Source organism: Palaemon carinicauda, chromosome 1 (assembly GCF_036898095.1).
Source record: "Palaemon carinicauda isolate YSFRI2023 chromosome 1, ASM3689809v2, whole genome shotgun sequence".
Classification (NCBI taxonomy): domain Eukaryota; kingdom Metazoa; phylum Arthropoda; class Malacostraca; order Decapoda; family Palaemonidae; genus Palaemon; species Palaemon carinicauda.
Genome location: NC_090725.1, coordinates 157,127,881 through 157,151,026, shown reverse-complemented (window position 1 = coordinate 157,151,026; position 23,146 = coordinate 157,127,881). Strand labels below are relative to the sequence as shown.

The 23,146-nt window shown below is 38.0% G+C and overlaps 1 protein-coding gene across 6 annotated transcripts in view; it reads right to left on the bottom strand.

Moving 5' to 3' along the window:
• The window catches only part of Atac1 (Ada2a-containing complex component 1), a 479,870-nt gene that overhangs the window by 192,184 nt on the left and 264,540 nt on the right, over positions 1 to 23,146 (bottom strand). For all 6 annotated transcript variants that reach the window (XM_068376235.1, XM_068376218.1, XM_068376239.1 and 3 more), the window contains one exon: positions 288 to 400. In XM_068376235.1, coding sequence (XP_068232336.1) covers positions 288 to 400 — 113 coding nt within the window. The remainder of the gene's footprint in view (positions 1 to 287; positions 401 to 23,146) is intronic.

Here is a 23,146-nt window from a genome sequence, read left to right as displayed (position 1 = left end):
CAGAAACAAAACAACATAGGGACTCCTGTAGCAAGTGCAGTAAACTAAATATATATCAGGAGTTTTGGTAACATGAAGACTAGGAAAATGAAATAAAAAGGCATAAAAGTTCTACATTAAAGTAGTCACACACAACAAAATGTTCCACAGTAAATTTGTCTTACAAATGCAAAGACAAAGATCAAAAAGAAAAAATATATTGAACAATAATTATCATGTTCTGATAAATAATCATCTGATTTGAATGTTTTGATCTGTAAAACAGAATCTCAATTATGAATACTAACTTCCGTTGTTCCTCATCACTCCATGACTGATTGAATGTCTGTGGTTTACTTTCATCATAGGCACGTCCACGAATTAATATTTTTCCATCTGTGACGACAGTATCCTTTGTCTCCTGTAAAAATGAAACTCATGCATATAAAGTACCAGTATTTGTTGCTACTATAGTACTTTGTTGTCCTATACAGTAGAGTAAATAAAAATAAAAATACAAGCTATTATATAAATTTTGTTTCATAAATACTTTTAACTATTGTCAGCTACACTTTCAGTAATGTAAGAGTTATTCTTGAAGAAATTACCAGAATTATTCTCTTATGTGAGCAACCCATTTTGAATCACCACAGATAATTAATCGCGGGCATTAAAATCCTAATTTTATGAGAATTAAACAGATTTTGTACTTTATTTGATGTGGCGTACAAACATTTACTTGTGTGGGCAAAACGCTGGAGGTAATCCTTCTTGAGACAAAAGAATTAGTTATAGGAAACTACAATATTTGAACAAAAGCTCTTTTTCCATCATTTCTAATCTAAATTGTTGGGGTATTAAAGCCAACACTTGTTGTTGGCACGGGCCTTTCCCTTGGTTGGCCCGTAGTAATCTAAATATCACTGAAAGTTTTTTATTCCTTTACCATCACCCTCTCAATTTCTATCACTGCTTAATGTATTTCTTCCTTCTTTCTCCTGATCTTCAACAATTATTACCTTCAAACGTTGTTTGGTATAATTTCAATGTTAAAATCATGAATAATTCTACACTCATAAAATTTAAAGCACAGGGTAATCAGAAAAAGAATCAGGGTGGTGAAGGAGTGTGCAATCATTCTTACTTTGAAGATGGTTTGGACCTACAGTATATGGTGGAACAATCCTTAAAATTTGATTAATCTCATTTACCTTGGAGCCCATCATTGTTTAAGGTGTCTCGATTTCAGGTTAAAAGCTCATCATTACAGATGAAGGGAGGATTACATATATGTTAACAACAAGATCCAAATCCTATAAGGTTTGATAGGCTCACACCTATGTCTGTCTATCTGATTTGGTGGCATCCCATATGGGGAGGGTTTGAAGTGGATTGAAGAAAATGTCAATTCTTTTTGTGCCAATCATGGAGATATACTCTCGAGAAGTTATTTACTTTGTAATTTTTTTTTGTGGGGGGGGGGGGATGTAATGATTCGTGCTACTCTGAATACATTGACATAGCTGACACCACCAGAAAATTCTTTGAGTAATTCAAAACCTGATAAACACTCAAGCTCGGTTATGGATGCCCCTATTGACTTATGCAAAAACGAATCACTAGGATGCACAAATGATAAAATTAATAGTGCCATAAAATGGGTTTTGAAAAAAGGAAAGGCCAATTTTTGGAAGGCACTGTGAAGATCCCAAGGACTTTCCTGTTAAGATGGAGCAAGATTATTATTATAGAACTGGAGGATATTAACTCTTACAGAGCTGGCCCAAATAAATTTGGCAGGGAACAATAGAATGCATATAAAATCTGAGAAATAAGAAATAAATTATAGAAAGAAATCTATGATATATAGAAATTTAGATTTTATCTATTAAACCTATACTTCCTAAAAATGTTAAAATCTTAAAACTAGAGAAACTCCCAGAATCTGTTTAAATAACAGACAAACTTTTCTGACTAAAAAATAAATTTCCTTATCTTCTAAAAATTCTACATTAAAAAAAAATATGTCGTATGGATAAAATAGTGTTACTTTCACTACACTTAGGAATTTTCTATTGAGGTGTGCACATTAAAAATCCCTGATACATAATACTGTCTTTCTTCATTTCTGGCCTGATGATTCCCATGAAGCAATTATTCGTTTGATCTGTGCCTCATATTTTGCCATGTTATTATCATATAATGACTTATTGTGGTTACATGGTCCTTAACACGGAGTTTAATGCAGTGTTGTGATAAATCTATTGCTGATTTAGCAGCAGTATCTGCTTTTTCATTACCAACAAATTCACATAAACTACAATCAACAATATTTCTATATTTACCCATTGAGAAGAGAATTTGTTAAGTTCGTATGTGTGTAACCTTTAAAAACTTGTATGGCACTTCTCGAATCATAATAAATGATAGGTCTATGATAAACTCTATCTCCAATTGTTTCGACTACGTAAATTGCTCGCAAAATGGCTGATAGTTCAGATTTAAATACTAATGCTTCAGTAGGTAATGAGAATTGACTTGTTCTGTCTGAATTCACAGCACCCAGCAAAGTTTTAAAGTAATGAGTATATACAGCATATAGTAAGGGCTCTTCCTTTGAATATATTTACAGTGAATCATAGTGTAATTATATTCCTTTGATGAATAAACAAGACATGAGCATATTTATGTGTTTCCATGAGCCAAGGAGGAAAAAATATAGATGGTTGAAAAAGTTCATCCTGATGTTTGCAGATTGCAATAGCCTATATTCTCATGATTGTTGATAAATACATCACTTTGGTTGAAGACCTTTTTGTTGGGGACTTGCTGACAAAGATCAAAGCACATCGCATCATTTCAATATATTCGATGTCATAGAAAAGGGTACCTCACCAATTTCACATACAATTGAGATATCTGGGGAAGATCTAAAAGGCTCCACTAAAAAGTCTCAAACATAGTGTCTACTGTACCTAATAGACATTAAGGTACCTTCAGTTCCTGATCCATATACTGTAATAGGCTGCCATAATCTATCCTCGATAAATTTATAATTCTTAATATATCACCAGTAAGGTTGATTTCCTTGCACCCCATATTGTAGGAGGTAATTTTATCATCAGATTGAGAGCATTATAACATGAACATTTGATGTAAAATATATGTGCTCTCCAATTGAGGTAGGTATCAGATATTTGTCCCAAAAACTTTACCTTATTTCGGAGTTGGATTTGACCATCACCCAATGTGAGAATTATGACTTGGTTTGGTTCCCTCTACTATTTTTGTCCAACATTATTGATTGAGTTTTTTCAGAAAGTCTGAAACCAACAGACGGTCCAAACCTGTATTTTTCGAGTGGTGAAGATTATTTGAGGAGTAGCATATTGCAAAAGTCGTCCATATAAAGGCTACTTTGTACTCCTTGTGGCATTGGATCTCTGCTTGTGAGCCAAATTGAAAAGTTGATAAAATGTGACTACAACATAAACACAAATTTAGTCTAAAATGCATAATTTTTTCCAGTAATTTGCTAACACAGCTAATCAATGAAAGTGGTCTGTAATTGTTTGGATACTGGGACCTTTTCCTGGCTTAGCTATTGGTATTAACATTGCATGTGTCCATGTTTTATATAGATGTTTAGTCCAAAGATGATTGTCGACATTTCTTATCAAATCAAAATTTATTTTGCCTTTCCTCGGAGTTGTTGAACTAAAATTTAATAATGCAAATTCATGCTCATCTTGAGTAAGTCTTTTTCTTTGGTATCATAAATATCTTCAAATGCATCAAAATTCAGTGCAATTGCTTCTCTTCTTTTGATGGATTGAGAAGGGCCATGCAAATTATTAATACTGCATAAGTTTCAATATTGCATCCAATAATATTTGAAATGTTCTGTGTATCGTGAACTAAAGACCCATTATGCATTTATAGATATCTTGCACGTCTGCTATAGGAACCATTAATTTCTCAGAATTTCTGCCACACTTTCTGTGTTGAAATATTTTATGTTAGACATACACTTTGGCCACAGAAGAATTATTTTGCCTTTTATTGCTCATTTCTACATTTATCCTAAAACCTACTAAAATTTGTTTTCAATAAACTTAATGTTATGGTTTTATCAACTAGTTTGTTAAGTGTACTTCTTAGCAATAGAGAATCATTATTCCCATTTTCAAAACTTTTATTTACGGTTTCTAATTTTCTTCTATTGCTCGCTTTTCTTTTATCTACTTGGTTAGTGTGTCTGACAACCAAGGAACCGAGTGATTCATTGATGTATTAAATAAAAGAATGGATTTATCAGCTGCATACGTTATGAAGTTCACAAAGAAATCATCTGTTTCATCCTAATCTTGTGAATAATTAAAAAGATGTGCTAGGTGATATATCTTAGAAATCCATGTTTGCCAACGGTTATACCCGTATAAGCGTATGAGCAGCCTGGTGGAGTAATGAGAGCTTTGGGTGTGGAGGAAATGCCCCCTAAATCTCAATGAAGTCACAGGCAGCAGGGTGATGGATTGGATTCAAGGCGATAAACAAACTGTCTCTTCGACTTTTACTCCTAATACCTGGAGGTTGATCTTACTAGAATTAGTATGGACTGGCAGGGGTCACTAGCCTTGGTTAAATAGGCACTACACATCACAAGGAACTGACTATCCTTAGATGTATCTAGCCAAATAATCCTCTATGGATTTTGTCAGTTAATGGAAAGTGAAGATGACAGAATGGCCCCAGTCCTGGGCATAGCAGGGTGCTAATAATCTTCCGGTTTATAAATACTAAAGAAAAATTGAAAAATTGGTAATTGGAATATTAGAACTATGAATCAGATTGGGAAGTTACAGCAAACTTAAAAGTGAATTTATGAAATATAGTTTGGATATTTTGGCCCTAGGTGAAACACTTTCTAAGGGGATCGGTAAGGAAACTTTATTTACTTACTTTATTTTAAGGGCTGCTTATCTGGTCCTGTACAGCAAGGGAACCCTACTCTCTACAGGACCTACACGGTCATTTTATGGTGTTCATTCAGGAGCATTGTACCAACCGTGTGTCACACGATCATACATAGTAACATTTCATTTTTTGTATATATTATGCTTGTATCTTTGCTCTCTCCTCGCACTGATAGGAACCTGAAATAACATGTCTGCTTTTCTCACCGTTAACTGTTAATCGGTGAGCTTGTCGGTTGAACATGAAATTGACTGTAATGTTTTGTATGCCCTTTTAGCCTGGAGTTTATTTATATATAAACGGATGTTCTGTAATAAAGTTTACTTAGTTGCTTTCATCCTGCCTTTGAGTCACAACCTTCTCTCGGCCCGTCACATTGGTGACCCCGGAAGTCGACTCGTTCCTCCCGCCTTCCAACCCCCCTCTCCCCTACGACATTGATACTATGGCGAACTCCAAGGAAGTTGGCGCCCCCCATTGAAACTTTCGTCGTTCGCCAGCGGAGAGGCGTTTGCTTGGTTTCAGCGCGCAGAAGTCCAGTTCCGCATCAAGGGCGTGACTCGCTCAACCACAAAGCATATGATGTTCTCACGGCGATACCTGACGACACCTTCCCGGAAATATCCGACTGGCTTTGTGAACAAGGAGACACCCCAATAGCGTATGATGCCCTCAAAACATACCTTCTGCAGCAGTACTCGCCGTAGCCAGCCACCCGTATAGCTAAGCTTTTTCAGCTCTCTCAATAACCGTTGGAGGACCAAAGGGCTTCGCTCGCCCTCAGGGAAATGACCAGTATCGGTCGCCTGCAACCTGCCACAGACAGTTCTCCTCGTGAGGTGAACCTACTTCATGCCCTTTGGATACGCCGTTTACCCGAACCTGTACGCGCTGCCATAGCTGATGTCGATAGTTTACCCATAAAGGATTTGATGACCAAAACAGACGCCATTATGGACAGCCACTTCACGTCCTTCAAAACCTCCATCAACGCCTCCACTCTTGACAAAGAGGACGCCTATTCAACGTCAACCGAAGCTGACGTGGATGCCGTAGGACATACACGCCTACCCCATGACGTGCTGAAGCGGCGACAAAGCCACCCATCATCCACCACTCGCTCGCGCCCAACCCGACGACTTCTACAGCCACTTACTACCTCCCATCGGCCGCAGTTTTGCTACCACCACTACAGATTCGGGGCAGCCACGAAGAAATGTGCCAAGGATTGTCAGTGGCCAAAAAACGTGTAAGTAAGCCATCGCTCGTGGCTGTGGCCTCCCATGTTTCTAATCTTTTCTTTTTACATGATGCAGGAACGGGCGTGCGATTTTTGGTAGACACAGGTGGTTGTCGTTCTCTTTTGCCAAGGGAAATCTTCAGGACACGTCGTAGTCTGTCTACGTCTGCCGACGTCCTCCTGGTAGCTGCCAACGGATCTGCGTTACCCGCCTACGGTTACGAGAACCTCACATTATTGTTTTGAAACGGTAAATTTAATTGGAAGTTTCTCGTTGCTGCCGTCATATTGACAATCCTCGGTGTGGATTTCCTCTCTCATTTCCACCTTCTAGTCGATGTCACCGACCAACGATTGGTCAACGCAGACTCGTACTTGTCGACACCTCTTCAACCCGCCCCCTCCAACCTCGCTTTCCACATCAGCGCACCCATGGATGCCTATGTCCACCTCCTCACGTCGTACCCGGAAGTTTTCCGTCCAGAACTTCGCCAAACGCCCATGGCTCCTGCCAAGCACGGTATTTATCACCATATCAAGACAACGGGACCCCCAGTCTTCGCAAAATTCAGACGTCTGACACCGGAACGATTGGCAGCCTCAAAAGAGACGTTCACCGAAATGGAGGAAATGGGCCTCCAGCCCATGGTCGTCACCCTTACACCTCGTTCTGAAGAAAGACGGCTCCCTCCGTCCGTGTGGGGATTACAGACGCCTGAACATGCAAACAGAACCGGATCAAAACCCACTCCCAAACATCGCCGACGTGACCTCCTACCTGCACAAAGCGAAGGTTTTCTCCACGTTCGACCTCCTGAAGGGGTATTATCAGGTGCCTATGAACCAAGGAGACATCCCCAAGACCACCATCACCACTCTCTTCGGTACATACACCTTCAATTACTCCTGTTTTGGCCTTCGTAATGCTGAGGCCACTTTTCAACGTCTCATGGATGGCATCTTAGGGGACCTCCCCTTCTGTGTATGTTATGTGGACGACATACTTGTGTTCTCTTCCTCAAAAGAGGAAAACCTCCGTCACCTGCGCATCGTGCTCGACCGCCTGCAAAAAAACAGCATTGTAGTCCGGTACGACAAGTGTACATTTGGCGCTAACGAAGTGTCGTTCTTAGGGCACCGCATCACTCCTGAAGGAGTCCATCCCCTCCCTGAGAAGGTAGCAGCCGTTCAGAACTTCCCCACGCCCTCGACTGTCAAAGCTCTGCAGGAATTCTTGGGCACAATGAACTATTATCACAGTTTTCTGCCAGCCATTGCCGCCACTCTTACTCCCCTTTATGCCTCCCTCAAGGGCAAGCCAAAGGACCTGAAGTGGGATCCCCTTCAAGAAGCGGCCTTCTGCAATGCAAAGAAGGCCCTATCAACCGCTGCAGTTCTCACTTTTCCTGTCCCACATGCCCCTCTCCTTCTCTCCACCGATGCCAGTGACGTCGCTATTGGTGCAGTACTCGAGCAGGTGGTCAACGGCTCACCCCGCCCATTGGCCTTCTTCAGCAGAAAACTGTCCAAGGCAGAATCGGGTTATTCTATCTTCGATTGCAAATTGCTGGCGGTGCATTTAGCTGTCCGTCACTTTCACCATTTCTTAGAAGGTACGCCCTTCGTCATTCGCACAGACCACATGCCTCTGGCGCACGCCTTCACTCGACAGTCTGACGCCTGGTCCGCCCATCAATGCGAACATCTCTCCACCGTGGCTGAATACAATTGCACCCTTCAACACGTCCCTGGGAAAATGAATCCCGTTGCCGATGCCCTGTCAAGAAACACATTGGCTGCCGTTCAACTGGGATTGGATTACAACGCCTTGGCTTAATCCCAACGGCAAGATCCAGAGTATAAAGCATGTAGGACATCCTGCACATCCCTCCGTTGGGAAGACATCCCCCTCGATGACTCCAACACCACAATCCTCTGTGACATCAGTACTGGTAGACCGCGACCTTGGATTCATGCTCCCATGCGCCGACAGGTGTTTGATTTCATTCACGGCCTTTCACATCCCTCGTGCTCTTCTACTGCACAGCTGCTGAAGACGAAGTTCATTTGGCACAGCAATTCTAAAGATGCTAAGGATTGGGTCTGCGCCTGTACTTGCCATACTTCCAAAGTACTGTACATCGACACACGGATTCAGGAGTGGGCACCTTTCCTCAACCTCAGCGTCGTTTCGCACAAATTTACGTCGATGTTGTAGGCCCCCTACCCACATCACAAGGACATCGTTACCTGTTTACCGTCATCGACCGCTCCACTCGGCCTGAAGCCATTCCCATGGAAACTGCAACGTCCGCCTCATGTACATCTGCCTTACTCACAGGATTGATTGTAAGATTTGGTATCCCTGAGCATATTACTTTTGACAGGGGTACCACTTTCACCTCTCAATTGTGGATATCATTAGCGAATCTCTTGGGCATCACCCTACATCAGACAATTGCCTACAACCCCGCTGCCAATGGAATGGTTGAACGTTTTCATAGCACCCTCAAAGCAGCTTTGATGTCCCGCTGCAAGGATTCCAACTGGTTTACTCAGCTTCCTTGGGTCCTCCTGGGAGTAAGGACCACGCCTAAAGACGCCCTGGACGTCTCGGCAGCTGAAATGGTGTATGGCGACTCGTTGGTCGTCCCTGCCAAATTTTTTCCTTCTGCAACCTCCTCCGACGATCCCCAGCGCATACGTCACGTCATGGGAAAATTTACTCCATGCCACCAGACTTACAAGCCCCCAGCGAAGCATCACATACCGACAGACGTGCACTCTGCAACGCACGTCTTCCTACGCAACGACACTAGCAAACCACCACTAACGCCCCCTTACACGGGCCCTTTCCTTGTGATCCGACGCAGTCCGAAAGCATTCCTACTAAACATTCGTGGCAAAGAAGACTGGGTCTCCATTGATCTTCTAAAACCTGCTTATCTCCTGCCAGATGACCCGCCAACAGTTCGCCTCTCTAGATCAGGACGCCCTATTTAACATGTTCAGTATGTCATTTTTAGGGGGGGAGCCATGTACCAACCGTGTGTCACACGATTGTACATAGTAACGACATTTCATTTTTTGTATATATTATGCTTGTATCTTTGCTCTCCCCTCGCACTGATAGGAACCTGAAATAACATGGATGTTTTTCTCACTGTTAACTGTTAACCGGTGAGCTTGTCGGTTGAACATAAAATTGCCTGTTATGTTTTGTATGCCCTTTTTGCCTGGAGTTTATGTATATATAAATGGGTGTTCTGTAATAAAAAAAAAAAAAAAAGGAATTTTATATTCCACCCTTTCTCTACCACTAAAACTGCTACAACTCCTCCTTTTCAGCTTTCTCCTACTTAGCTGAAATCTCACACTATCCCTCTATCTCATAGTTAAGCTTAAACCACTATGAAGTGTTTTTTACTTCACCTATATCAATTTCTCTGACTACAAATTTTCAACTCCTTCCCATGCTCTCCTACTTATCGGGACTTGCTACTATAACTTTTTCTCTCCAACTCTGACTGGAGCCAGTGGGCTCATAGGACGATATTCCACAGTCAATCACTCCTTTTCAAATATCCCATCACCACCCAAAACCTATCCCAATATCCTAAAATAAATGTTGCAGAATATCCCCCACCCAACTACCTATCCCTATTCATCCTATCCAACACCTACGGGCTGCAAGATTGCAAAAGCCCGTGTCTGGCCAAAAGGGCCAGGCAATCTCTGCAAACAATAAAGTTACTCAGTTGCTTTCATCCTGCCTTTGAGTCACAACCTTCTCTGAGCCCGCCACAGCATTAAACATTTCACAATGCATATTGCTCGCTTACTGTTAGATCATCACTATCGAAGCACTCGCTGAATAAGAAAGTCTTCAGTTTCCTCTAGAAAGCCTAAATATCTCCAATTTTTCGGATGTCTCGTGGGAGCTTATTGTATAGTCTTGGGGTCCCATATTTAAAGTGTTTAGAACCTACAGTAGACATGTATCTAGGTTCTTATAGTTTGAAACTATCTATAACTATTCTCATCAGGACGACTTGTTGGCTTCACAATATGTAGCAAGTATCTTGGATATTTTGGACGACCAGTTCTGATAGCTTGGTAAGTTTTTGAACATATTTTAAACTCAATTCTCGCTCTAATCGGCAACCAATGTAGATCAATTAGTATAGGAGTGATCCTTTCTCTAGGTGGGACACCTTTTATCAGTCTTGCTTCTCCGGTTGTTTTGTAATTTCTTAAATTGTACTTTTGGTAGATTGTAGTAGATGGGGATACAGTAGTTAATTCTGGTAATTACACAGTTTATCACAAGTTTTTTACAGATTATTCATCCAGGTATTTTATTATAAAAGCAATATTTCTTAGATGATAACCAGCAATTTTTACTACATTATTTATTTGGGCATTGAGAGACAAGTTGCAGCCAAGAAATACTCCTAGGTCATGAACTTTACTAGATATGTATATTGGAGTATCACCCATGCTTCTCACGATGTTTCTCTTTCCCACCATCATAAACTCAGTTTTGTTCTCATTTAATCTTAGTTGTTTAATTGTCAACCATTCTCTAACACTATCAAGGGCTCGGTTTAGAGTTTCTGTAGTGTTGTCTACATCATTTATGGATAAGTAAAACTGTGTATCATCCGCAAATAGTTTAACTTCATGCCATGTCTGTGTGGTATTTTCGATAGACCAATAATATAGTTGCAGAATAAGATTGGGCCAAGTACACTCCTCTGAGGTGCCCCTCTGATTAAAGGTTCATATGATGAATAAGAGTTTCCAATTTGCACACAATAATTTCTGCCAACCAAGTAGTCTTTCAGATATTCGAAAGCTTGATCTTCAGCGTCAATAGATCGTAGATCATTTAGTAGCAGTTCATGCACACCTATATTACAAGCAGCACTAGGATCGAGTAATATTAAAATACCACATTTATTTTCATCCATCATTTCCAGCATATCATTTACAACCGAACAGATGGCTGTCTCCGTCGAGTGTAGTTTTCTGTAAGCAAATTGGTTGTCTAGCAAAAGAATTATGTATTCTAGCACTTTTGAAACAAAGGATGAATTCATAATAGATCCATATGAGTTTAATTCCTGATAGTCCAGAGCACTTTTCAGAACCGTTGTGACTATAGCCATTTTCTTAGATTTGGGAAACTTACATTCATCAATGCTTGCATTTGCTATTCTCATAATTATTTCGGCTAAATTAGAAAAGTTTCTTTGTCAAATTATTTCAAATATTGGCATAGGGTCAATCACGCAGTTGGTTTTCTTTGCTCTCTTGATAATCCTGGGGATATCGTTTTGTGTTATGTTGTTAAATCTCATTAATTTCATCTGTATATCTGGTATATCATTAATATGGTGTTGAATATTTACAAATGACCTGAATATATTTTCAATTTTGTTTTTAAAGAATACTAGAAAATCAATTTCTAATTCCTGGTCGCTGTAACCATCCGGTAGCTTTTTTTCGTCTACATTTCCCATTATACCATTTATTTATGTGTTGCTGCTTCGCAGATCTTTCTCTTCTAGTATTTGATTTTTTTCCTTCTTAGTAGGTAGTTTTAATTGACACATTGCAGTTTTGTATTCTACCCATGTACTTTCAATTTTTAACCTCTTTCTCACTAAAGTATCTCCATCAAACCAAGGATATTGGTCTTTAACAGTTATAGTCTTTTCCATCAGTGGACACATGGTATCATATTCACTTTTATTCACTCTATTATAGGCGGTCGTAAGGCAGTCAACTCACATAGCTCCCAACAAACGTTGGTGTTAACATGATCACAGGGAATGTTGCTAGCATCATATATTTTCTTTGTAACTTCTTCAATGAATACAGTATAAGAAATAATTTATTTATGTCTGAAGTTTATTTTCTTCACTACTGCATGTTTCTGTAGAAATAGACTAAACATAAGTTTGTGTACTGGGGAGATATCAAATTCCTCTTCAACATTTATATCAGATGCAATGTTATTCATTCCATCACTCAAAACAAGGTCCTACGTATGCCCAGTTAAAGTAGTTGCACAGTCAGCATTATTCACCAATTGATATGATTCCAATAACTCATTAAATACCAAAGCATCAAAATTTGATGCATCATCCCTCCAAAAATTTAAGTCTCCACAAATAACTAATTCATTTATCTCTATGATAATCATCACAATAAGTGCACAGAATTCTTCAAAGAAGATAATAGTATTTGCTCTCAGAGGTTTGTAAACTATTACAATGGATATTTTCCTGTTTTTTTTTTCTTTTTAGCAAAGTTTATTTCTATATATTCAAAGCTTGTTACACTAGTTCTTTTTAACATTTTGAGATTTGAGTAACTTTCAAGAATAAAGAGTCCGACACCCCCACCAGACCTACCCTCTCTATGAATGTGAAAGAAGGAATGTGTGGGAGGGTCATTTCAGTGATCTTAGCCTTGTCAAAGTTATTTAACCATGATTCAGATAATGCTCGTATGTGCAAGTATTTCTCGTTTATCAATTCTCGAATTTGAATTGTTTTATTACCAACAGATTGTATATTTACGTAGACAGTTTATGACACCCCTATTATCCATGATCAGTATTTTATGCTAGTCTTTTTGATTCAAAGTCAAAAGCTTTGCAATTTCTGGAATTTACTATGTAGTCATTTGGTTTGTTTAACTTTGTGCAGTTGATACACTGGCATTTTCGAGTTTCACTCCTTGGTGGAATGTTATTCTGATTATTTCTCACATACTTTATAATCGGTTTTAAACTTTCAATATATTCTAGAATGTCCATACCTCTGACAGAGGTAGCAGGTGATCACATGGTACCTATCACGTACAGTATGTCATAAATACCCCATCGCAACATAACTTTCTCATCATTGTCATGAAAAGCCTTTCAAACTTCAGGATCACATTTCAACCACCACCAGCATTTTTCTTCAGTACCACATTTATCTTCTCTTCTATGTTTTGAGTCTGGTCCAGGTAATGAATTCTTTGAATCAAGGCATTTAATACTTCATCTTCATAATTGTATACATTGCATATCATTATTTTTGGTTTGAATTTTCCGATTTTTCTCGTTTCAGTGTCGGCAACCAATGTCTGAATTTTGTTTGCTGCCTCCTTTCTGATCGTTTTCTTGGCAAAGTATACATTTCCATTTGAAGTTGACCTCTTGTTAAGTATTGGAATGTCTTTAAGAGCCTGTTCGACCTCATATTTTCTTTCAGTAATTTTAGGAGTTGTATTTTTTTATTTAATTACCAGCATATTTTTTCTTTAACTTTGTCAGCATATATCATTGTCTCTGATTTTGGGTCCATCAATGTTTGAAGTGTTGCCTTAATTGATTCCATATTCATAGCAAGATTATCAACTTTCTCAGTTAGGTCTGATATCAATGGAATTTGTTGCGTATGCACTGAGGTCCGCAACTTTGTTTTCCAATTCAGGAATTCTCGCTTCATGTTCGCTCAAAGCCTCTTCTCTTATAATTAGATCTTCCTTCAATTTTTATATACTGTATATATGTATATATATATATAAAATATATATATATATATATATATATATATATATATATATATATATATATATATATATACATATTTGGCTGTTCTGACTTCATCTACGTAGTATGGGCATAACCATTTCAGGTTTTTTACTTCATTATCACTGATGCATGTCACTATATACACACAATTCTCATGACAGAACCTATTGCAATCACATCCTATCCATTTTTTCCAGTCTCCCTCCATGGTTTCACATATGACACAGACCAAATTAGGGGCAGACATGATGTACTGTTTCTTTTCACTTTGGTCCCTCCATAAGAATAACTAATATCTTTTCAATGATATTCTAAGCGAGAAAAAAAAGCTAAAACATGGCTCAGTGCGAGTGTTGAATGGAGTACTTAGCAGTACTAACTTACTTTAGACAAAGGCAATATACATATCTATTCAGGAAGAAGAGATGGAGTTGGAAGAGAAGGGGTAGGAATGGTGACAACGCCAAGAGCAGAAAAAGCATTAACCGAGTGGAGAGCTATAAATAGTAGAATATTAATAGATAAGTTCAAGGAAAAGCAGTGAAATATGAGTATTGTAGTTTGCTATGCACCAACAAATGATTCCCCTGGAGAAAGGAAAGATGAATACTAATATGAAAATTGTGATTGGTGACTTCCATGCTAAAGCTGGGAAGAATAATCAAGAGATAGAGAATGTAATGGGTGTCGATGGTCCTGGCGAAGTTGCAAATGAAAATGGAGCAAATCTTATAACTTTCTGTTCACCAAACAATCTTTTCATTGGAGATACTCTTTTTCAGCAATAGGACATCCACAAATATACACGGACTTCACCATGTGGCAATTATGTACTGTCTGCTTCACATATGACACAGACCAAATTAGAGGCAGACATGATATGCTGTTTCTTTTCACTTTGGTCCCTCCATAAGATTAACTAATATCTTTTCAATGATATTCTAAGCGAGAAATGAAAGCTAAAACACGGCTCAGGGCGAGTGTTGAATGGAGCTCTGTGCAAAACACATGTGCACTTGGTGGTACTCACTTACTTTAGACCAAGGCATATATATATATATATATATATATATATATATATATATATATATATATATATATATATACATATATATATATACATATATATATACATATATATATATATATATACGTATATATATATATATATATATATATATATATTCACGAAGAACAGATGGAGTTGGAAGAGAAGGGGTAGGAATGATGATGAACAAAAAGCATTAACAGATTGGAGAGCTATAAATAGTAGAATGTCAATAGCAAAGTTCAAATCAAAGCAGTGAAATATAAGTATTATACTTTGCTATGTACAACAAATGATTCCCCTGAACAAAGGAAAGATGAATACTATGAAGAACTGCTGAGTTAATAGATGATATACAAGAGAGAGATATGAAAATTGCGATTGGTGATTTCAATGTTAAAGTTGGAAGGAATAATCAAGGGATAGAGAATGTGATGGGTGTCGAGGGTCGTGGCGAAGTTGCAAAAGAAAACGGAGCACATTTCATAAGTTTCTGTTCAGCAAACAATCTTGTCATTGGATATAATCTTTTTCATCACAAGGACATCCACAAGTATATATGGACTTCACAATGTGGTCAAAGGAAATCCCAGGAATGACTGGAGAGAATATTCAGACAGTAAAGCAGAGGAGGCTGACAAAGCTATGAATTCAGGAAGTGGCTATGGTGTAAGAATCGTTCATAGAATTATTAATGAAATCTCCACTGGGGCAAAGAAGAAGAAGTACATACACATCAAAAAGAGGTTTAGTGAGGTTATGAATAGGAGATACGAAGGGAATAATTTGATTGATATACCTGAAGCTGGGGAAGACCTTGAAGTACCCATAAATAAATTCAATGAGTTTGAAGTCAAAGCTATCATTGAAAAATTCAAGAGATGAAAAGCACGGGGATACGATAGAATAACTGCCGAGATGATACTGGCTGAAAATGAGGTGACTCCCAGAATATTCACGAAATTTTTGGTAGACTGTGGTATGAAGAGGCAAAATCTGAGGAATTGGAGTTAGGAGTGTTGGTGAAAATGGCAAAAAAAGGAGACCTGACTGATTGCAATAATTACAGAGGCATCAGTTGCTATGAAAATATATAGTATGCTTATTCTAAAAAGACTGGAGAGAACGATTGATGAAAAGCTGAGAGATGAACACGCAGGATTTCTTAAGGGTAGAAGTTGCACTGACCAAATTTTAATTTTGAGACATGTACACTAATGTGTAGAATATAGAAATCCACTTGTGATGGCATTTGTGGACTATGAAAAAGCCTTTGATAGCGTGCACAGGCCAATTTTGTTGAGAGTCCTGTCTAATTATGGAATTCCTCTTAAATATGTGGATTCCATAAAGACTGTTCATAAGTATAGCAAGTGCAAAGTTAATGTTAATGGAGTCTTATCAAACGAATTTCCAGTGAACAGCTGAGTACTCCAAGGGAACGTGTTGTCACCTATGTTGTTTATCCTTCTCATGGATTTCGTAATGCATAGAACAGTTGGAGATGGTGGAGAAGGATTGGACTGATTGGTGAAAGGAAATTAGCAGACCTAGAGTATGCTGATGATGCTATCCTTGTAAGCAGAACAACACAGGATTTGCAATGATAGCTTACCGGAATGCATGAAATATCATACGAGGCTGGGTTCAAGATAAATAGAAGAAAGACAGAGATGATGAGAACGCAGTATGCAATGGAAGATGAATCATTGGAAGGAGAAAGGATTAATGAGGTAGAATCATTTCAGTATTTGGGAACTATGATCAATACAGGGTCTTTACAATTAAAATTTCGTGGGAGATTTAAAATAGCAAATCAGAAAATGGCTATGTTAAGTAAAATTTGGAAATCAAATTGCCTGAAATTACATTTAAAAATAAGACTATATATCAGTTTAGTGAAATTGGTGTTACTATATGGACATGAGTCATGGTATGACAATGAAAGAATCTCCAATAGATTTAGTAGATTTGAGAACAAATCCCACAAAAGGATATTGGTAGTTAAAAGGAAGGACAGGATTAGAAATGAAACTATAAGAGAGATTACTCAAGTGCCATATGGGATGATGAGGGGTAGATGGAGATGGTTTTGGTATGCTCTTTTCACATCCCAAGAGACATTAGTTCATCAAATGTTCAGCTGGGCTCCACAAGGCACTAGAAGAATTGGAAGATATAGACCTACATGGCTTGGGACTATTAAGCGTGAAGTGGAAGATGACGAATGAAGAAGTATTGAATTAAAAGCTCCAGATAGAGATGACTGGCGAAATCTAACCGAGGCCCTTTGCGTAAATAGGCTTAGAAGATGATGATGGTGACTTAAGCTGTATAAAACTTTAAATTCTTCTACTCCGCTATATTTGTATTATATCGTTGCATGGAAGTATTTGTATCATATCATTGAATAGGAGGAGTTGGCGTATGTCCTAACATGGTTATTAGTATAGGGAAATGATCTCTGCTATAAAGGTTGTCTAAGACATTCCATTCAAACCTACTAACAGACAGAAAAGGTTGAACCTATTAATGAATATGTTCCAATAGGTTTTGAATAGTAATTGCTAGTATCACCGTCGTTTAAAATAAAGGTTTTGATCATTCACTAATTTTTCAACCTTGGAGCCATTTGTGTCGATAATACAATTAGTAACTTGGGGGAGTTTGTGGGTACTGAAGACTCCAATTAATAAGAGACCTTCTTGTATATTTGAGAGTTCTTTGGGTAAACTGCAAATTATAGTTGCAAGAGGGCTCATTGTAGATATAAATATCAAAGGTGTTGTTATTGTGCAGATGTAATTTAACTCACAATAACTGAAATACCCATGTGTTAAATACTATAGCAATTATGAATGTAGATCGCAGTTCTTAAAATATCATTAGAAGGGATTGAGTAAGATGTTAGTGTAATTTCCTACTGAAGGAAAAATAAAGATGTTAGTGTAATTTCCTACTGAAGGAAAAATAAAGATGTTAGTGTAATTTCCTACTGAAGGAAAAATAAAGATGTTAGTGCAAAATTCCTACTGAAGGAAAAATAAAGATGTTAGTGTAATTTCCTAGTGACGGAACAATAAAGACGTTAGTGTAATTTGCTACTGAAGGAACAATAAAGATGTTAGTGTAATTTCCAACTGAAGGAACAATATTGTTAGTGTGCTGTAAGTATGTTGCAATGAGGTAATATCTTTTTTTTAATAACCTTTGAATTTACCCTAGATATAAACAGGTTTTAAGTCCATTAATATTTCATAAGGATATGCATGGATTAAACATTAAGGCAATAGTAATGTATTTCCACTGGACAGTGTTATTTCTGCTTACAGTATTTTGCTGGAGGTGAGTTTCTATTTAATTACACAAACATTACTTTTATTATGATTTGCTTCCTAATTATAACATGAATTAGGGTGAAGCATTTAATATTTTTTCCAAAATGAAGAGCGCCTGTTGCACACTTTATAAGATGATCAAGACGTATACAACCAGTATTGTCGGTTTCTCATTTACCATGCTGTTTTTTTCGTGGAAAAAGCTATAAATCAGATTACCAATTCTATGTATATTTATGTTTTTATCGTCAAGAAATGACGCAACCATTGCAGACATATGAGATTTTGTAGGCTGATTTATTCTCTGCAGCTTTTTATGCAAAATTGCCTATTTACCAGTCATGTCTATAACAAGCAAACAATTTATTTCTTCAAAGGGTATCTTACTAGATAGGTTTCCTTCCGCTACATAAATAACAAATGGATTCTTATGGACCTCAACCTTTATCACAAGTGTTTAATAGCTTAATTAAGTCTTAAGGGACTTCAGATTCACAGGCTGGGAGCCAAGGCAATGTTTCTGTATCTGCAACAATTCAATTTGGTACATCAGTCAACGAAACTTCCTTTGTAATAACTGTTGAAGAAACCTCTTCTGGATCACTCAGACAATCTTCATTATTTGTTTCATTTTTATTTTGGATGGGTTCCATTGTCTAGTACCCATTATTTCTATGAACCTTCCCTGATATTCATATATTTTTTTTCCAGAAGTTTGGTTTATTGACATTTACTCCTAAAATCTATATGAAAAGTTTCCTACACTCTTCCCTTTATATAGACAAATGCCCCTGGTTAAGTAATGAGACACTCTAGCGATTAATGGTAAAAAGTGAAGCACCTGGGCCTTTATTATCCCATTTCTAGCTTTTCTATTGCCATCGGTACAACTCGACTTATCCCTTTTCCAGATGGTGATATATCGTATTGTATCTTAAATTGTCTTCCTCTGGATTTGTTAGTAATTACTGTACTGGGATAGTACTGTGATTTAAATTCCTGTTACGAAGAGTGTGAGTGCCTCACTGTTCTTCACAAGGCAAATTTGTTCCAAGTTCGAGTGCTAATGAAGCTTATTGTAGTTAAGGGAAATCCAGAGAAGGCTAGGCTAGTTGTTTATAGAAGAGATGATGATAAATATGACATGATAGTACTATTCTCTAATATATATTAAACCAGTTTAGTTTCGACAGTGATGAGCTTCCAAGCTCTTAATTTATCTAACTACCTTTGCTAATCTAAGACGGCCAATGTTTCTTTGCTTGTAAGAGGTAATTCTCATCTTACCAAGCCGATATTTAACCGTAACCTAACTATCTAAGTCCGGTGTACGGTAACTGTTGCATTCAGTAAGGATTCTGAAGGTTTGCTAGGCAATAAAGAATTGTGAAAGTCTCAAAGAGCCTCTCTATAATCACATTTGATAATTTTTCAGCTAAACCCTTGCATTCTTGCATTCCTAGTTGGTATTTCAGACAACTATATTGCGTGGCAGAAAACAAAATGGTAGTCTGGATCCTTATACCTCTCCAAGATAGCAATAACTGATGGCCAGTACTGATATGACTCAGAAGAGTAGGAAAGCAGGGAAAACAACCAGTAAAATGAACCCGGATAAGAACATCCAAACAAGAATAGCTCTAGTAACACCTAACACAGTAGAAAAAACAACTTTCACTTAATTGAAAACCATATAACAAAGAAAAGGATATCTTAAAAGAATGAAGGATGAAATGAAATATGCCAAGCAAGAAAATAATGGGTTTGAACCATTCATCATATAAGAATTTCAAGTAGCCATGAAACACCTTAAACTTGGAAAAGTTGCTAGGCTGGATGACATTACATCTGACACAGCACAGCATTTTTTGCATCAGGACTAAATCATTGTTATTGGCACTTCTTAACAACTATGAAAGAACATTCCAGATCTCAAAATTATGGGGAAGAGCTAAATTGTGGCTTTACTAAATCCTGGCCAAAACCCAATTATCCATATGAGCTACTGGCTAATATCTCTTCTCTGCATCTTATACACTGTACGAATGAATGTTGATGGCCCGCATAGCTCCCACAGTCAAAGAACAACTGACACAACATCAGGCTGGCTTCATGGCAGGAAGATCCGGCAGCTCCCAGGTATTTAGCTTCACTCAATATATTGAGGATGGCTTTGAGCTTCGGAAAATTACTGAGGCAGTATTCTTCCCATCGATCGATAGTTATCCTTACTGCTACGAAAGGCTTAACTCAGAAGCGTCCACTAAGGATGATACAACCCTAAGGAAACAATCATCCTAGAGCATAACAAGGCTCAGTCTCTTTTGGTTAAGGAGCTGAAAACAGCCTAATTCACTAATACCCAACTTTCTGCCTTTGGCAGGAAGCAGGCCACCTTTGTAACCCCCACGGAGACTGTCTTCCCTTTCACCTTTGAAAGCTTAGAGGTTGTAAAGATTCGGACAGTTGGGGGGAGGTCAAACATATCTTTACTTTGGAAAACTAGATAAGGACATGGGAGGCAAACAGTTAAATGAGAAACTGCCTAGAATTCCCGAATCACTATTAAGGGAAGAATTATTATTATTATTATTATTATTATTATCATTATTATTATTATTAATTGCTAAGCTATAACCTTAGTTGGAAAAGCAGGATTCTATAAGCCCAGGGGGCCCCAACAGGGAAAATAGCTCAGTGAGGAAAGGAAATAAGGAAAAATAAAATACTTTAAGAACAGTCATAACACTAAAATAAATATTTCCTATACAAACTATACAAAAACTTTAACAAAACAAGAGGAAGAGAAAGTAGATAGAATAGTGTGCCCGATTGTACCCTCAAGCAAGAGAACTCTAACCCAAGACAGTGGAAGACCATGGTACAGAGGCTAGGAAGTTCGTATGGTTGGCCTTGATTTTAGTGCTGCCTTTGATCGTGTTAATCATGAGGCCCTTGTTTTCAAACTGAAACAGTTGGGAGTGGGTGAGTCGTTTCTTAGCATTATTATTGATTTTTTAAGTAATAGATCTCAAAGAGTTGTTGTTGATGGGCACCATAGTGATTATAGGAATGTGATATCCGGTGTTCCACAGGGTAGTGTTCTTGGCCCATTACTTTTCATACTATATACACATGACATGTGGTTTGGCCTAGAAAACAAGCTTGTTGCATATGCAGATGATGCTACTCTTTTTGCATCAATTCCATCCCCTGAATGTAGATCTGGGGTTGGTGAATCCCTTAATAGAGATTTAGCTAGAATTAGTGCATGGTGCAAATTATGGGGTATGAAGTTGAATCCTAACAAAACTCAAAGTATGATTGTAAGTAGGTCAAGGACGGTGGCTCCTCAACATCCGGATCTCAGTATTGATAATGTTTCTTTAAATTTGTATGACTCTTTCAAAATTTTAGGTGTGATTCTCGACAGCAAATTTACTTTTGAGAAACCTATAAGGTCTGTGTCTTCTTCAATTGCAAAAAAAATAGGCTTATTGAGAAAGTCTTTCAAGATTTTCGGTGATCAATCTATTCTGAAGAAGTGTTTTAATTCTTTCATTCTACCTTGTTTTGAGTATTGTTCTCCTGTCTGGTGTTCAGCTGCTGATTCTCATCTTAATTTGTTGGACAGAAACTTACGGTCTATCAAATTTCTTATTCCTGATCTAGATATTAATCTCTGGCACTGTTGTTCAATTAGTTCATTATGCATGTTGCATAAGATTTTTCATAACTCTGACCATCCTTTACATTCAGATCTCCCTGGACAATTCTATCCTGTTCGTAATACTAGGCAGGCAGTTAATTCTAATAGCCAGGCCTTCTCCATCATGAGGCTCAATACTACGCAGTACTCTAGAAGTTTTATTCCAGCTGTTACCAAGTTGTGGAATGATCTTCCTAATCGGGTAGTTGAATCAGTAGAACTTCAAAAGTTCAAAGTTGGAGCAAATGCATTTTTGTTGACCAGGCAGACATGAGTCTTTTTATAGTTTATTTATGACATATTTGTTTTTGATGTTGTTAATAGTTTATATATGACATGTCTGTTTTGACGTTACTTTTTTTAGAATGATTTATTGTTAATTTGTTCTCTTCATTTATTTATTTCCTTATTTCCTTTCCTCACTAGGCTATTTTTCCCTGTTGGAGCCCCTGGGCTTATAGCATCTTGCTTTTCCAACTAGGGTTGTAGCTTGGATAGTAATAATTATAATAATATGGCACTACCCAAGACTAGAGAGCAATCGTTTGATTTTGGAGTGTCCTTCTCCTAGAAGAGCTGCTTACCATAGCTAAAGAGTCTCTTCTTCCCTTACCAAGAGTCAAGTACCCACTGAACAATTAGAGTACAGTAGTTAACCCCTCGGGTAAAGAAGAATAGTTTGGTAATCTCAGTGTTGTCAGGTGTATGAGAACAGAGGAGAATCTGTAAAGAATAGGCCAGACTATTTGGTGTATGTGTAGGGAAAGGGAAAGAACCGTAACCAGAGAGAAGAATCCAATGTAGTACTTTCTGGCCAGTCAAAGGACCCCATACCTCTCAAGCGGTAGTATCTCAACAGGCGGCTGGTGGCCTGGCCAACCTACTACCTAAAGAGAGACTATCTGCCTCTTTATCCTTCCAATCTTATATAGAGATGCTTATTGGGAACTATTCCAAATCTGATCTCTTCCCTGTCTTGGCAAAGACTCACCTAACCATGTTTCATAGAGATCTCCATGCTTTCTTCCTAGCCAGGAGAGCACTGCTACGATCAGGCTAGAACCTAGAAAAACTGATCGACTCCAATATTTGGGGGAAAGACCTCTTCCACGAGAAATTGGTTCAGGTAGTCATGGACAAAGCTGCTCAGGAGAATAAGAGCCTAGTAAAAAGTGGGGTATGTTCTCTAAATGGAAATTTACCCCCAGTGATGGACCTCAACCCAAGGGCAAGAAGCCCAGATGACACTTTAAAGGAAGGA